The 15,740-nt window shown below is 33.5% G+C and overlaps 1 protein-coding gene across 1 annotated transcript; it reads left to right on the top strand.

Moving 5' to 3' along the window:
- The first annotated feature begins 317 nt into the window (after positions 1-317).
- LOC131644894 (GDSL esterase/lipase At1g28590-like) lies at positions 318-15,302 on the top strand. The gene is made up of 5 exons (XM_058915505.1): positions 318-592; positions 835-1,065; positions 14,202-14,350; positions 14,448-14,721; positions 14,923-15,302. The coding sequence occupies exons 1-5, from the start codon at positions 334-336 to the stop codon at positions 15,132-15,134; spliced, it is 1,125 nt and encodes a 374-aa protein (XP_058771488.1). The 5' UTR covers positions 318-333; the 3' UTR covers positions 15,135-15,302.
- The last annotated feature ends 438 nt before the right edge of the window (positions 15,303-15,740 follow it).

Below are 15,740 nucleotides of genomic sequence, written 5' to 3'. Positions count from 1 at the left end.
TAAGAGAATAGTTGATTGCATGCTAGCCTAACATACTATAGCTTAGCATTGGTCCATAGCAATTTATCTCAATATTAATCTTGAACTTAACACATCCCTATTCTAAAAATTAGATTATGGGGTATTTTTCTCCTTATCTTCACTCCAAAATAAAAGCAAATGGCCCCCTAGTCTAAATTAAAAAAAAATATTAAACAATTTTGAGGGGACAATTCCGACTTTAAGACATTATTTGCAATCAATCACACACCTAATTTTGCATTATAATATAAAGTAAATGAAGAGATTAAATATGAGGTAAGGTTGGTGCAATACAATTTGTTCACATTTCTCATGGCAGCTACTTCTAAACAAAAATGGAGAACAGTGACATTACAATTACTATTTCTTATGATAGCTGCTTCTGTGCAGTTATTAACCGCGGCATGTCCCACTTACTCTTCCATCTTCAGCTTTGGCGATTCCTTAGCCGACACCGGCAACCAGCAACTCATCTCTCCCAATCTTTGTTCCTTACCTCCCTACGGCGAAACCTACTTTCATCGTCCATCTGGTCGTTGCTCTGATGGACGGCTCATCATCGATTTCATAGGTATGCTTGCTTGTTTATTATATACATATACTTGTTTGTTAGGCCAATAACTGTTGTTAACTATGTAACACCGACACCTCTGAAAAAGGAATGTTTATGTTCGTGTCTGTATCGAACACTTGAACTCATACTTGTGATTACAATTAATTTTTTAAATTATCATCGGATCGTCATGTCAGTGTCGGAGTCAAATTCGAGGTGTCCGTGCTTCATAGGTTGTTAATTTCAATGGTTTTTTGCAGCTGAATTATTAGGAGTTCCAATGGTGAAACCGTATTTAGGAATTAAGAATGGTGTATTGGAAGATAGTAGTGCAAATGAAGGAGCGAATTTTGCGGTTATAGGAGCGACTGCATTGAACGTTAGTTACTTTGAAGAGAGGGATGTTAATATCGTTGCTACCAATTGTTCATTAACGGTTCAGCTGAATTGGTTCAAGGAACTTCTCCCTACTCTTTGCAATTCTTCAAAAAGTAAGTTTTTCATTGTTTTTGATCATTTCTCAATACACCTGTAAGAAAATAAACAAAATCATTTCTCAATAAATTATTTAAAAAACATTAAAAAAAATTTACCAGATTTTAACATATAAGTGTGAAACTTTTTTTAGCTATGTTTTTTTTATCACATACCTAGCTATAATTCTTTTTTTTAAGTAAACAGATAATGGAGTAAGTTCGAACCCGTAACTCTGTATCTGATTTTTGTGCACCAATGTTTTAAAAATTAGATCGAACTGACTGGTTGAACTTGAAATTGATCTGATTATTGAATTGGATAAGCTATTCAACCTGTATGAAACGACCAGAATTGCCTAAAATAAGTAAAAGTTGAAGAATCGACGTTTTTGAAGATACAACAAATTAAATGATTTATTTTTCAATAGAAAAACGACGCCGCTTTGATAATTTTTTTTAAAAATAAAATCAAAATATAAATAGCCATATTAAAAATTAAAATGAAACAACTTTCTCTCTTTAAAATAAATTTATTAGACAAATTATTTTGTCTAAATAAATTTACCATATTATAAGAATAAACTTGTAAAATTATGAATATTTTAACATTTTAAAATTTTGTAGGTGTGATAATATTTTTTAAAGAACAAGTCAACTGATTCGACCGGTTTAATAACTATATAATTTTTAATATTTATTTATTCAACTGAATTATTCAATTTAATCATAATATTTAACTGATGATTCAATGATTCAGCATTTGAACCAATGACACATTATTCTCATCGATTTAATGACCACCTCAATATTTAAAATATTGCTACGCACAACTATTGAAGTGGTTAACAGAATTATAAGGGTGAAACTTTGAATTGAAAATTTATTTTTATTATTAATTTATCTAGTTGTTTTGATGGTGTGTGATAAAGCTGCTAAAACGGGCCGACTTGAAAGCCCGTAAAAAATTTCGAGCTTGAACACAAATATTTGAGCTCATTTAATATCTGGGTTTTTAAGCCCGGCCCGTTACGGGATAGCCCGGCCGGATTGCGGGTAGCCCCCTTATTTAATTTAATTTTTTTAAACATAAATTCTAACATACTTAATATCGTTTATTTTAAATACACTCACACCAATCTCATTTAAAGAATTAATTTAGATAGATACAATATCCGTTTGATTAACTTTAAATATTAACATGTAATGTTAATTATTTTCTACATTTTATAATTAATAAATTATTATGAATAAATTAAATTTATTAAGTTTAATTCTTAAATCAAATAGGGTGAGTAGTTCTTTACACTTGAATCTTAATTATTTGATTAATTGAAATTGTATATTTATGTGATGATGGTTTATTTTAGATATTACAGTATGTATATAGTTAAAATATATTATTTTCAATACTCAATATTCATATATATTTTACTTTTTATTATATGGTATATAAATTTTTTAATTTTAAAAATAAGTATTAAATATCATTCAGGCCGGCCTAAATAACCAAAATCCGTGAAAGAACTGGGTTTGGACAACTTAATTTTAGCCCGTTTAAATTTTAAGTTTTTAAATTTGGCCCGCCAAAGACTCGAGCTCGTAGCGGGTCGGGTAGCCCAAATTTCCAGTATAGTGTGTGATTATGAACTTGCTATTTTGTTATTTTTTATATTATTATTATTTTATTGAGCCGAGTAGCAGCGGGGCATTGCTGATTTGATTTCTATGGAAAACTTGACTTATCAATAAATTCTTCGAATCTCAGAAATTAACAAATTTTTTTAATAACATTTTTTTTCAATGCATCTTTTATCTATAAATTCTTCAATCTCAGAAATTAACAAATTTTTTAATAAGATTTTTTTTCAATGTATCTTTTATCTATAAATTCTTCAATCTCAGAAATTAACAAATTTGCGATTTTTTTTAAACCTGAAAAAATTGTTTTCTATATTTTAATTATTTAAAGGTTTTCTCTCAAAAAGTGATTTATGAATTAAAAAAAAACTATTTTAATTTACTTTTGAAAAAAAAACATTTTTAATTGAAGAGAGAAAATTATTATTTAAAAAGTTTTTTATTTTTCTTCATATATTAATTTTTTTCATAGACATCATCAGCTTGAAATTATATATTTATTTTCCATAATAAAGCTTCTATAGAAATGATTTTAACAAGCATAATTTTCAAGGAAAATATTTTTAAACGAGTTATATTTTTGTAAAGTCTCTGAAATGTCCTAATTAGCCATATAAAAATTACTTTTATTTTAATATGTAACAAATGTACTTTTAAATAAACTATTTTTAATTTAAAAGAAATTGTTCTTATACTCCATGCTAATATAAAAGTTATTTTCATAATTATAATATTTAATTTAAAAGAAGCTGTTCATATACTCCATGCTAATATAAAAGTTATTCTTATAACTATAATGTGTGTATTAGGTTAGATTACTTGGATTGGATTGATGATCTACAAAATGCTTTCATAATTTATATTGACGATATTTTAAAGTTTCAAAACAAAATAAAATAAATTTATATTTATAAAAAATTTAATTATGCACTGACAATGTAAAAGAATTTTACACGATCAATTAATCATAAACGTTAGATATTAGGAGAAATTTAACTTTTATTTTAACCATCTATGATAGACTTGTGTTAGAAATCTAGATCTAAGATACATAAAAAGACAATGAAATAAAACAAACTTTTCTTCTTGATTTCATGAAGGAGGCAACGTACATATTATATAGTAGGGTTTTGCATACTATTGGGCCATGGGTAACAACCCAGCATTTAATTAAAACATACTAATAAATAAAAATTACTAATAGCACCTCCTTAATGTAAAACGAAATCTCTTAACATAACAGATTGTCTCTTGTTTCTATTGGGCCTTGAATGCTGCATAACATTACCCTCGGGCCCACAAAGAACCTTGTCCTCAAGGTTCACATCCTGTGACACGCGATTGGGCTGTTTGTTTGTTGGGCCAGACGAAGTTTGGGTTTGCATGGTTGATGAATCCAGAAACTTTGGAGGATAGGAATTGGCCACGATAGTGTTAGACTTGGGCGGTGCAACAAATCTTGCTGGATAAGAGGAAATCTGAATGGACGATTGTGATTGGCCCGTTGGAGATAAGTCTTTACCTTGGGCAGTGTGCTCTGAGGGATTACAGCTGTTTTGTCTGCCCACGCGTTTTGAAATCTTGGAACACGAGTTCGTAACGTTACCAAGTACCAAGTTATCTCTACTTTGCACTTTACTTGTACCTTTATTCATAACATAAGGATTAAACTCGTCTTCCATCTCCCACCTTTTAGAAACCTTCTCATCTGAAACTGAAATCGCCGTGCTCTCACCCTCGGTCCTGTTCACAGAGCTTCTTCTTTGTACGCTCTTTTCTCCCTGGATCTCGTCCGTCTTCTGTTCATTTGTAGGTCCATTTATATCTTGAGTTGCTGTTGATGAATCTAAGACCAGATCTTGCTGTTTGGATGAACTAACCGTGTTGTTTTCTTTGGGGTTTTGATTTTCCAGGTTCTTGACGGTGAACGGGCTCAAGTATGGCGCTGGTAACTGTTGTAAAACCGTCTTCGGCGCTTCGCCATGATAAGGTTTCAACAAGGAGACATGCACCACTGGGTGAATACGTGACGAAGACGGTAGATCTAACATATAATCGACGGTACCCACCTTCTTGATGATACGATAAGGGCCGAAGAACCTTTTGGCTAATTTCTGAGAACCACGACGCTCAACCGTAGACTGACGGTATGGTTGGAGCTTCAACAAAACCAGATCCCCTTCTTGAAAGGTAAACAGTCGCCGCTTTGTATTAGCTTGTTTTTCCATGCTGACTCGACTCTTTTTGAGGTTGGCTTTTAGCTCATTAAGAACTGTCTGTTGTTGTTGTAAGGTGAGATCCAGTGACTCCTCAGTAGCAGATCCTGTGACGTAGTCCAACAACCTTGGTGGGTCGCGACCGTAAAGGGCTTTGAATGGTGACATCTGAATCGCCGTGTGAACAGATGTGTTGTACCAATATTCCGCCAGATGCAAGAACTTATGCCATTTGCGTGGATAATTACCAGCCAAACACCGCAGGTAAGTTTCTAATGACCTATTCACTACTTCTGTCTGACCGTCATTCTCTGGGTGATAAGCTGTTGAGTATTTCAGGTGTGTCCCTTGGAGGCGAAAAAAATGTTTCCAAAATTTGCTGAGAAATAATGGATCACGGTCAGAGATGATAGATCTGGGGATACCATGAAGACGGAAGATGTCTACTGTAAAACGCGCAGCCAAATCCTTTGCTGAAAAATGTGTGGGGAGAGCGATGAAGTGAACAAACTTACTCAGCCGATCGCAAAGGACCCAAACAACCGTATGTCCGTAAGAGTTTGGTAAGTTTGTTATAAAGTCCATGGTTATATCCTCCCATACTTTATCTGGTACTGGAAGTGGTTGTAATAAACCCTTTTTTTTTGCGTATCATACTTGTTGTGTTGGCAATTAGGGCAGTGTTTAACCATTTTGGTTACTGCAAGGGACATCCCTGGCCAACAAAACGAGGATCTGATGCGTGCTAAAGTGGCTTTGACCCCTGAATGTCCACCTTCAGGAGTGTTGTGGTATTCGCTGAGGACCTGCCAACGAAGATTCTGAAGATCAGGTATGAACACTCTCTTTTTGTAATACAGTAGACCCTGGGAAAATGAGTAATCAACGTTATTTTGGCCAACCATGGTGACCAAATTCTGACCCACAGTATCAAACTTGTAAAAAATTTTCAGGGTGGTGAAGAGATCTCGAACAGGGGAAGATAATGCAAGCAGTAAGGGCGCCTCCTTCTCAAATTTCCTGCTCAAGGCATCTGCGACCAAGTTTGCTTTACCAGGTTTGTAAAATATCTCAAAGTCAAAACCTTGTAATTTAGCTGTCCAACGCTGTTGTTCTGGTGTTTGTATTCGTTGTAATAACAAATCTCTTAAGCTCTTCTGGTCCGTATAGATGTTAAACTTGTGACCTATGAGGTACTGACGCCATTTCTTAACAGATTCGGTGATTGCCAGCATCTCACGAACATATACTGACGCCGCTTGCATGCGAGGACATAATTTCTTACTGAAGAATGCGATGGGATGTCCGTCTTGAGAGAGTACCGCGCCAATGGCAACCCCTGATGCATCAGTGTCAATATTGAAGGGCTTTGTAAAATTAGGTAGAATCAAGACCGCCATGTCGGTCATGTTGTTTTTGAGATTTGTAAAGGCTGACTCAGCCTCTGTACTCCATACAAACTTAGTGGAACGTAACAAATCAGTGAGCAGAGCGGCGAGAGAGGCGTAATTTCGAACAAATCGACGATAAAATCCGGTGAGGCCCAAAAAACCGCGGAGAGCCAAGAGTGAACGTGGCTGTGGCCAGTCTAGTATAGCTTTTACTTTTTCTAAATCGGGTGCAACACCACTCGCCGAAATTACGTGGCCTAAGAAATCAATTTGATGAGCTGCAAACACACACTTAGATAACTTCACAAAAAATTTGTTAGCTGCTAACAACTGAAAAATAACCTGCAAGTGTTTAATATGCTCACTAAAATTAGCACTGTAAATCAAAATGTCGTCAAAAAAAACTAGGACAAACCGCCTTAGGTAAGGCCTCAAAAGATCATTCATGGCCGATTGAAAAGTGGAAGGACCGTTAGTAAGCCCAAAGGGCATCACTAAAAATTCGTAATGTCCATCAAAAGTTCAAAAAGCTATTTTATATGTGTCTTTCGATGCATCCCTGATCTGATGATAACCTGAACACAAATCTATCTTGGTAAAAATGGTGGCTGATCCCAACTCGTCTAAGAGTTCATCAATTGTAGGAATAGGAAATCTGTCTTTAATAGTAACTGCATTTAATGCGCGGTAATCCACACAGAAACGCCAAGTTCCATCCTTCTTTTTGACTAATAAAACAGGTGAGGAGAAAGGGCTAGTACTAGGTATGATAGTGCCATCTTCGAGCATTTGTTGTATTAGGGTTGTCATGGCATCCTTTTTTGAATGAGGGTAACGATAGGGTTTGACATTTATTGGGGGAGTGTGCGGTAAAAGGTTAATGTGGTGGTCATGGGTGCGTTGAGGAGGTAGTCCCTTTGGCGTTTGAAAGATAGTTTGGAATTCTGTTAACAGTTTGGTAATTTGGGTGGGTAGTGTGGGCAAATCAGAAACTTCAGGTTTGGGACAATTAGTTAAGTGTGGTTGTTTGCTGGGTTCCATGATTAGTAGGTGGAATGATGCAATGGCATCGGTGTGAATGAGTTGTTTTAGTTGGTGGTAGGAGGTGTGGGTTGGAAATGAACTGGTGTCACCGGTTAAAGTGATTGGTTTGGTGAGATGATGAAAGGTAAGGGAAGGAATGGAGAAATCCGCTTGAATTGGGCCTAATGTTCTTAGCCAAGCCATGCCCAACACTATGTCTGCCCCTTCAATTGGTAATAGGTAAAATGGTAAGGTAAATGGTTTGTTTTGTAGCATGATTTCCACATTATCACAAAAACCTTCACATTGCAAATGAGACCCATTTCCCACCATAACTGAAAAATGATTGATAGGTGTAGTTTTAAGATTTAAGTGGTGAGCTAGCCTTGGCTGCATAATATTGTGGGTGCTGCCTGTGTCAACCAGTACCATAACTGGTAAGCCAGCAAGTGAACCTTGAAATTTGAGTGTTTTTGGGGAAAACTGGCCCGATACTGCTTGGGGAGAAAGCTGGAAATAAGTGTCAACCAAATTAGGTTCTGTTAACACATCTGTGGGGTCTTCCTCTTCTAATAATTCTGAATTAGGTTCATCATCAGCCAGTAGAATAAGGAATCTGTTAGTGGTGCATTTATGACCGGTAAAGAACTTTTCATCACAATTAAAACACAGGCCTTGGGCACGTCGTTCTTGGAGTTGGGCTTGGGTTAATTTGCGAATGGGAATTTTGGAATGTTGAGTATTGTTGTTTTTTTGGAAAGGGGGGTTGTTTGGTGTGAGTGGTTGGTTTTTAAAGGGTTGAGGGCTGGGATTAGAAGACGTGGGTTTTGAGTATGTTGATGAGAATTGTTTGGAAAATCTGGATTTTGATTCTCTAATTTTAGCTTTAATCAGCTTGGCAAGGCCAATAGCCTGGGAAATTGTGGTTGGTTTGTGAATAGCTAGTTCGTGTTGAATGTCTTGTTGTAGTCCCGAGATAAAACAATTTAATATAGCATCTGCAGGCAGGCCTACCACTTTGTTACCTAACTGCTCAAACTTAGTTTGGTATTCCATCACAGACCCTATTTGTTTCAACTAAAACAATTCTGCTTGGTGGTTTTCAAATGTTGAAGGCCCAAATCGCAATTCTAAAGCTCTTGTAAAACCACCCCAATCAGTTAAAAAATGATTCTGGTACATCCATTTAAACCACCCTAAAGCATCTCCTTTCATATAAAAGGAGGTGAGAGATAATCGGTTTTCAGGAGGAATATTGTAAAAGCCAAAAAATTGTTCAGCTTGGAAAAGCCAATCCAATGGATTGGAACCATCAAAGAGGGGTAGCTCTAATTTTGGGGACCGTAACGGGGGTAAGGGAGGTAAATGTGGGGGTGGTTGGAATAAATCTGGTTGTGGAAAAGGGGCGTGAAAATTCTGATTTGGGATAAAGACAGATTGGGAATTAAGATAAGGTGGGTAAGGTGGAAATGGGGTAGGTGAGAAAGCTGCAGACAGACCAGTAGGAATAGTGTAGATAGATTGAGTGGAAGTTTGTGGTGGTTGGGTGGATGTGGGTATGGTAGGGATAGGTACAGCAGTGTGTGAAGTCACGGTAGTGGGTTGTGAGGTTGTGAGTACGGTAGGTATGGATGTAGCAGATTGGGTAGGTAGGGTACAGGAAGACGAAAACTGCTGGGACTGGTATGGTGGCTGTGTGGGTGTTTTTGTGTTGGAGGTGGTAGTAGTCTTTAATGGGGAGTTGGTAGGAGTGAAGACATGGGTAAAAGGTGGTGAACCAAAAGAAATGGAAGAAGATGATGGATTAGTACCTGAAGAACTGGCTGTTAGAGTGGCAGCCGCGGTGGATTTAGGAATAGAGTCACGGCGTAGAGCTTTATGAAGTGTATCCATGACCGCATCAAACCGTGAATCTTCCACCTCCTTTTCCTTATCCATCCGTGAATGAATTTCCTCCACCTTTTTGGTAGATACATCCGTAAAATGAGCAAACCTTTCATCCATGTTCTCTTGATTTTCAGCCAAAGCATTGTTAAGGTTCAAGGTAGAAATTTGGAGAGCTTCCTCCAAAATCTCTTTGGAAGATGGGTTGGGTGGCTTAGGAGGAGCCATGGGAGGGTAGAGAAGGATCAATGAAAGCACCAATGATAGACTTGTGTTAGAAATCTAGATCTAAGATACATAAAAAGACAATGAAATAAAACAAACTTTTCTTCTTGATTTCATGAAGGAGGCAACGTACATATTATATAGTAGGGTTTTGCATACTATTGGGCCATGGGTAACAACCCAGCATTTAATTAAAACATACTAATAAATAAAAATGACTAATAACACCTCCTTAATGTAAAACGAAATCTCTTAACATAACAGATTGTCTCTTGTTTCTATTGGGCCTTGAATGCTGCATAACAATCTATATCTATAAAATGATACAAACAGATAATAGTGAGGAATTGATAGTATATAATTTTTTACATTGACGTGCATAGAACTTCATTTATAAATTATCTTAAATAAGAGTGTTTGAGTTGGGGTTTGAAATTATTTTAGAATAAAATATCATTTCATCTAAAGATTACATTCACATGTGTTTTAACCCGATTTAGATAATTTTGAATAAAAATCGATGCCTTTAAGTTAAATTGATTTAGTTCGAAAAGATTTTCAATTGATGTAAATTACAATTATAAAAAATCTAGGTTAAGTTCTAGTTTTAGTCTTCCTATTTTACCTAATTTACAAAATTAGTCTACTATTTAAAATTCAAACAGTTTTGATCTCTCTCACGTATTTTTATAGAAAATCGATGAGATGTTCGTTTTTTAAACTTATATCTTTATCTATAAAGTTTTACAATAAGTTTATATACGATGATTTGTCATGTTTCACAAGAAATTTTCTATTGAATATTAGAAACATCGTTAATTTTAAGTACAAAAGTATGAGAGAAAGATGAAAATAGTTTAATTTTATAATAACTGGAACCAATTTCGTGAATTAGGTGAAATAGGAGAATCAAAACTGTAGTTAAATAAAATTCTATTAATACTATTCTAAGCTAAATTTAATACAAAAATAATATGATATACTTTTAATTAATATTGAAAATAATAATGCTAGAATTATGTTTAAAACATATAAAATAATAAAAATATAGATTATATTAAACTAGTGATTATTAATGTTAAATAATAAAAAATAGACTTAATTGTAATTTTGATCACTCTATTATTTATTTTTTTGGGTTTTGGTCCCTCTATTTTAAAATCCGGAATTTTAGTCCCTATATTTTAGTTTTTTGAGGATTTTGGTCCCCCTGCGAATTCAAAAGTAATTTTAAATGAAATGACACTCTTATTGATGATGTGTCAGTGCTAGTTCAGCAGTGATTTTTTCAAAAATAGCTATTTTTATTTAAGATTTATGTTGAACATGACATCAATGTGAATTACATTTTATTAAAAATTGCCTTCGAATTTGCAGAGGGATCAAAATCCTCAAAAAACTAAAATAAAGGGACTAAAATTCCGGATTTTAAAATAGAGGGACCAAAATCTTAAAAAATGAATAATAGGGGGACCGAAATTGCAATTAAGCCTAAAAAATAATATAATATCTCAAAATAATAAATAAATATTATCAAAATGCATATTTAAGATCTAGTTCGATTATAAAAAAGTAATTAGAAATTCAAATCATTGATGTTGTTTTTGCAAAATAACTTATAATAGTTAACTTTGCGTCTGAAAAATAAGTTATAAACTGTTATAAAACAAGTCTTTTATTTTTATATGAGCTTATAAACTATAAGCTCAAAATTTTGTCATTTCAAACAAAGCCTTAGTATTTAGACTTTTCTAAACATGACCTTCTAATGGGCAAAATGAGCTTCTTTTTTACTAGATTTCACTATCATGTTGTCTATGTACACCTCCGATACATGTGTCCTTTTATTCCTTATTCACTAATATGTTACACCTTCATTTTTTAGCAAGAAAGACATTACCTTGTAACAAAATCGGTCGTAAATGTTGTCCTCGTGCATTCTTGGGTTCCATTGGTATCTAATTGTACCCTGAATAAGCGTCCATGAAAGACAAAAGCTTGAAGGGGCACACAATCCTAGGTTATTTAATTAATGATATCAAACAAATAGCATGACGACTTCTAAATGTATCAACTTCGCTTAAAAAACTGAGAATTCTATTGAACACGTCATTTGGATCATTTTAACCATATCCTCAATTTTTGAAGTCGTAGGACATGATAAAAGACCAGTTCTTAGGCCAATTATTGGTGGATAATATGAGAATAAGATGGTCTGGGGGTTGAATTTATTATATTGATCCCCTAAAATAATTTTCAAGATTGTTTACTTTTAACAAATTAGAATTTTACGAGACGTTATGCAGATAACAATTGCGGATGGAAAATATAGCAGATATATTGAAAATGATTTGTTTCAATGTTTTTCACAATTACAATAGATAGTAAAAAATAAACAAAATCGAAGTAAGTGAAGTTTCTTTGACAAGAAATACAACAATTTCATAATTCAATTTTTGCACGTGGTTTAAATAGAATTTTGATCACGGGTTGTTCAATCTAAAATTAAAAGTCTTTACAATTATGAAAGAAAGATAGAATAATCAATGGACTAGATCCATCATAGACCTAATCTTATACAATAAATCACTATATAAGTAAGGTAAAACTCTAATGACATGATATTCTAAAATGAAAAATATACTAAGACATGCAATACTATGCAAAAATGTAAAAGAGTTAAGGAGAAGAAAAATGTACACCAGACTTATAGAGGTTCAACTCATTCTTCCTCGCTAGAGCTTAGTCTACTCTTCAATGGTTTCACCATTGATGAATTGTAGGGTCTTTCACTATTTTATAAAATTAATACAAGAATATTTTTAGTACACTAATGAATACTACAAGCTAATCGCTTTAGCCAACACAAGTCTAAATTGATTCTCCCTTCTATTATAGAAGAACACTGAAATTGCAAATCATTTCAATATCTTCACTTGATCTTGATACAAAAATTTTGCAAGACACAAAAATCATGCTTCAATTTTTTGTTCTGCAGTGACCTTTACTCAGCCATACCGATTCCCATCTTTGTTTTGCACTAATATTTAATTGATTCTACTGAAGTTTTCCATGGAGTATAGAGAAAATCTTACCTTGTTGGATGTCAATATTCAGATACCATAGATACAAAACGATTCTTTATCCTAATACACACAACAAAACTTTATCAAAAAAACATTAGATTCCCTAATGTATCTTGGATCTACCACTCAGACTAAATCTTTAGAGTTGAGCGCCACAAAAATGGTTTCTTTGTTCATGGTTGAAGATGATGAAGGTTATCTAACTAATCTCACGCAACACAAGTTAGATATCAAGAGATCAACATTCTAAGAAGTTTTTCACAAGGTCAAAACAAGGTGGAAGAGCTTTGGTGAAAGAAAAAACTCTCTTGTGTTTTTTCTAAAGCATTTTTTAAAATGAGGATTTGATCTCACATCAAAGTGAATTATTTTATTTGGAATAAAAGATAAAAACTATTTATATAGGTACTAGAGGTTTGGCACAAAAAGTTGAGAAAAAATACTAATGAGTTAAGTCAAATCATGAGGTTATGATTTGATTCAACAAAAAGAATGACTTGAATCAAGGTAATAAAATGAAAAGTTTTCCATTTTTATTTGAGTCATGGTTTGCACTTATGATTCAAGTCAGACAAAAGAGTGATCCGAATCATGATTTTTTTAAAGAATAGTGAGTAGTCATTATTTGAGTCAAAAGGAGGTGTGATTCGACTCAAGGAGTATTGATATTCAAGTCATACATATCCTTGATTCGAATAAACTTGAGAGTGGCAAAATCCAAATTTTAAATTGATGTTTGATTTGAATCAAGCTTCAAAAAAATCTTGTTTTAAGTTTTCTAACTTTGTCATTCAAGACACACACAAGATGTTGACTTTGACCAGCTTATTTTAAGTTTTCTAACTGTTCATTCAAAACACAATGGCATGAGTTCAAATAAAATTTATTGAATGAGAGGGTAACTCAAGGTACAATTCTAATCAAATAAACGGATTATATGAATACACACAAAATACAATACCAGAATTTTATTCCAAATAATTTTTTTTGACAAAACATTAAAATTAAGAAGATACCAATTGAGCAATTTCAATTAATGTGTGCTCACACTTTGTCAAGTTGAGATTAAATTAGAAATATTGCATGATGTTTTTAATACGACATAAAATGGCCCAAAAGCATCATTTCTTCTAATGTTGTTGATGATTGTGCAAAAATACTCCCCTCGAGTGTGAGTCCATCCACTATGTTTCTCCTCAAGCGGAAGTTATTTCATCCACAAACACTTGTATTGTCATCCCTCAAGCGGAAGCTCATTCATCTATATATACTTGTACATTTATTGACACTCTTACCACATCATAGTCACTTCAGTGAGACACTTCGTCTAACCACCACCATGTCAGGAATACTTTCAATATAAGGAGTCAGTCCTTTACTTTTGAATTATCGGCTCTAATACCACAATTGGGTCAAAACAGAGCATCCACATAGGGTCAAGAGCAATTATTAAGTGAGAGAGACACCACATATTTACCCAAAATCTTAAGGTGATAGGTGTATGGATTCTTTCACTTGTAAAGTGTTCAAGCTCCATTTTTCTAACTAATGTGGAACTTCCAACTCACACTTGTGCACAAATAGCTCACACGCTTAGAATCAACACAACAATTATTGATTAAAAATGAATCAATAATATAACTTAAGTCAATTCAGTTAAGTTAATGAATTGAAGTGCAATCTTGTAGGCTGCCATGATATTCTTAAAAACTCATTATTTCTTGTGGGAGAGATTGGAGGCAATGACTTCAACTATCCCTTATTTATACGGAAGAGCATAGAAGAGGTTAGTACATATGTGCCAGATGTAATCAAAGTAATAACTTCATCAATCAATGTAAGATTGTTTTCTCTCTATTACAGTGTATGAATAAATTTCTGTTTGAATTTCATTTTTTTCAAGCGTACATAAGTTGTATTTTATATTTTCATAGGAGTTGATTGATCTAGGGGCACGCACACTATTGGTCCCTGGGAATTTGCCACTAGGATGCAATGCATTATATTTAACCCTTTATGAAACCAAGGATGGTAACCAATATGACTCATTCGGTTGTTTGAAGTGGCTAAACAAACTTGCTAAATATTATAACCAGAAGCTCCAATATAAGATATATAAGCTTCGAGAAATTCATCCTCATGCTAATATCATATATGCTGACTATTACAATGCTGCATTGCCACTATACCAGTTTCCAACAAAATTTGGTAAACCAACACTCAACTTCTAAAGTAAATTACTTCCTAAGTCTCTAATTTGTTGCTTCTTTAACTTTTAGAAATATATATTTAGAAACAGTAAAGTGAGGTTAGTATACTCTTTAAGGATTTAGTGTTTATATAAAATGAGTTAGTCTAAGATATTCTTTCATAACTAGTGTTATGATTTTTAACTCGATGCCAGTGCAGGTTTTATAGGACTCCAAACATGTTGTGGAATGGGAGGTTCATATAATTACAATGCTTCAAAACCTTGTGGAAAACCAGGCGTGATTTCTTGTGACGATCCTTCTCGATATATTGGGTGGGATGGTATTCATTTGACTGAGGCGGCATACAAATTGATTGCTGATGGTATTATTAATGGACCATATTCTCTCCCTCAATTTAGTAACTTGTGATCCTTGAATGTTAGCTATGGATGTTTAAATAAATAGAGTGTTTTACTTGTCACTCTACCATGATGCCACCATAAAAAAACCTTTATTTATTAGGGAACATTACTTTTTTCCCCAACCTCTTACATGGTTATAGGTTATTCACCTTTAATAAAAATATTCAAAAAAATAATTTTATTGAATATTATAATAAAAATTATCAGCTTACTACAAGCTATGCTTCTTCTTTTATATTAGAGCAATAATCATAAAGTACAAAAGAGAAAGTTTGTTATTCAAGAACAATCATTACTAATTAACTTCAAACTTGTTTAATAATAAGTGATAGATATTAGAATTTTTTTAATGTGATAATACTTCTCTATAAAACTATGGTGACTATCTTGAAATAACCGTAAGTTTGCTCTTTAATTTTTAATAGTAGAGTATAAAGATATTTGGTTAAAGTATCTGCAATTTGTGCAGATGCTAAGACATGCTTGATGTGCAGCTTGTGTAGACACAATCCTTTTTATAACAAAATGGATAATAAGTTTAATATGTTTTTGTTCTAGCATGTAAATAAGAGATAATAAGAACACAGTTAAGTTGTAATAAGAAAACACATAA

The sequence above is a fragment of the Vicia villosa genome, linkage group LG1 (genome assembly GCF_029867415.1).
Source record: "Vicia villosa cultivar HV-30 ecotype Madison, WI linkage group LG1, Vvil1.0, whole genome shotgun sequence".
In the NCBI taxonomy this organism is placed as follows: Eukaryota; Viridiplantae; Streptophyta; class Magnoliopsida; order Fabales; family Fabaceae; genus Vicia; species Vicia villosa.
The sequence above is the reverse complement of the archived record's forward strand: the minus strand, read 5'-3'. Positions and strand labels throughout refer to the sequence as shown.

Coding starts and splice junctions, on each gene's coding strand:
- LOC131644894 (XM_058915505.1), top strand. CDS start 334: ATGGCAGCTACTTCTAAACAAAAATGGAGAACAGTGACATTACAATTA. Junction 14,351..14,447: donor TAATAACTTCATCAATCAAT/GTAAGATTGTTT, acceptor ATATTTTCATAG/GAGTTGATTGATCTAGGGGC. Junction 14,722..14,922: donor CCAGTTTCCAACAAAATTTG/GTAAACCAACAC, acceptor ATGCCAGTGCAG/GTTTTATAGGACTCCAAACA.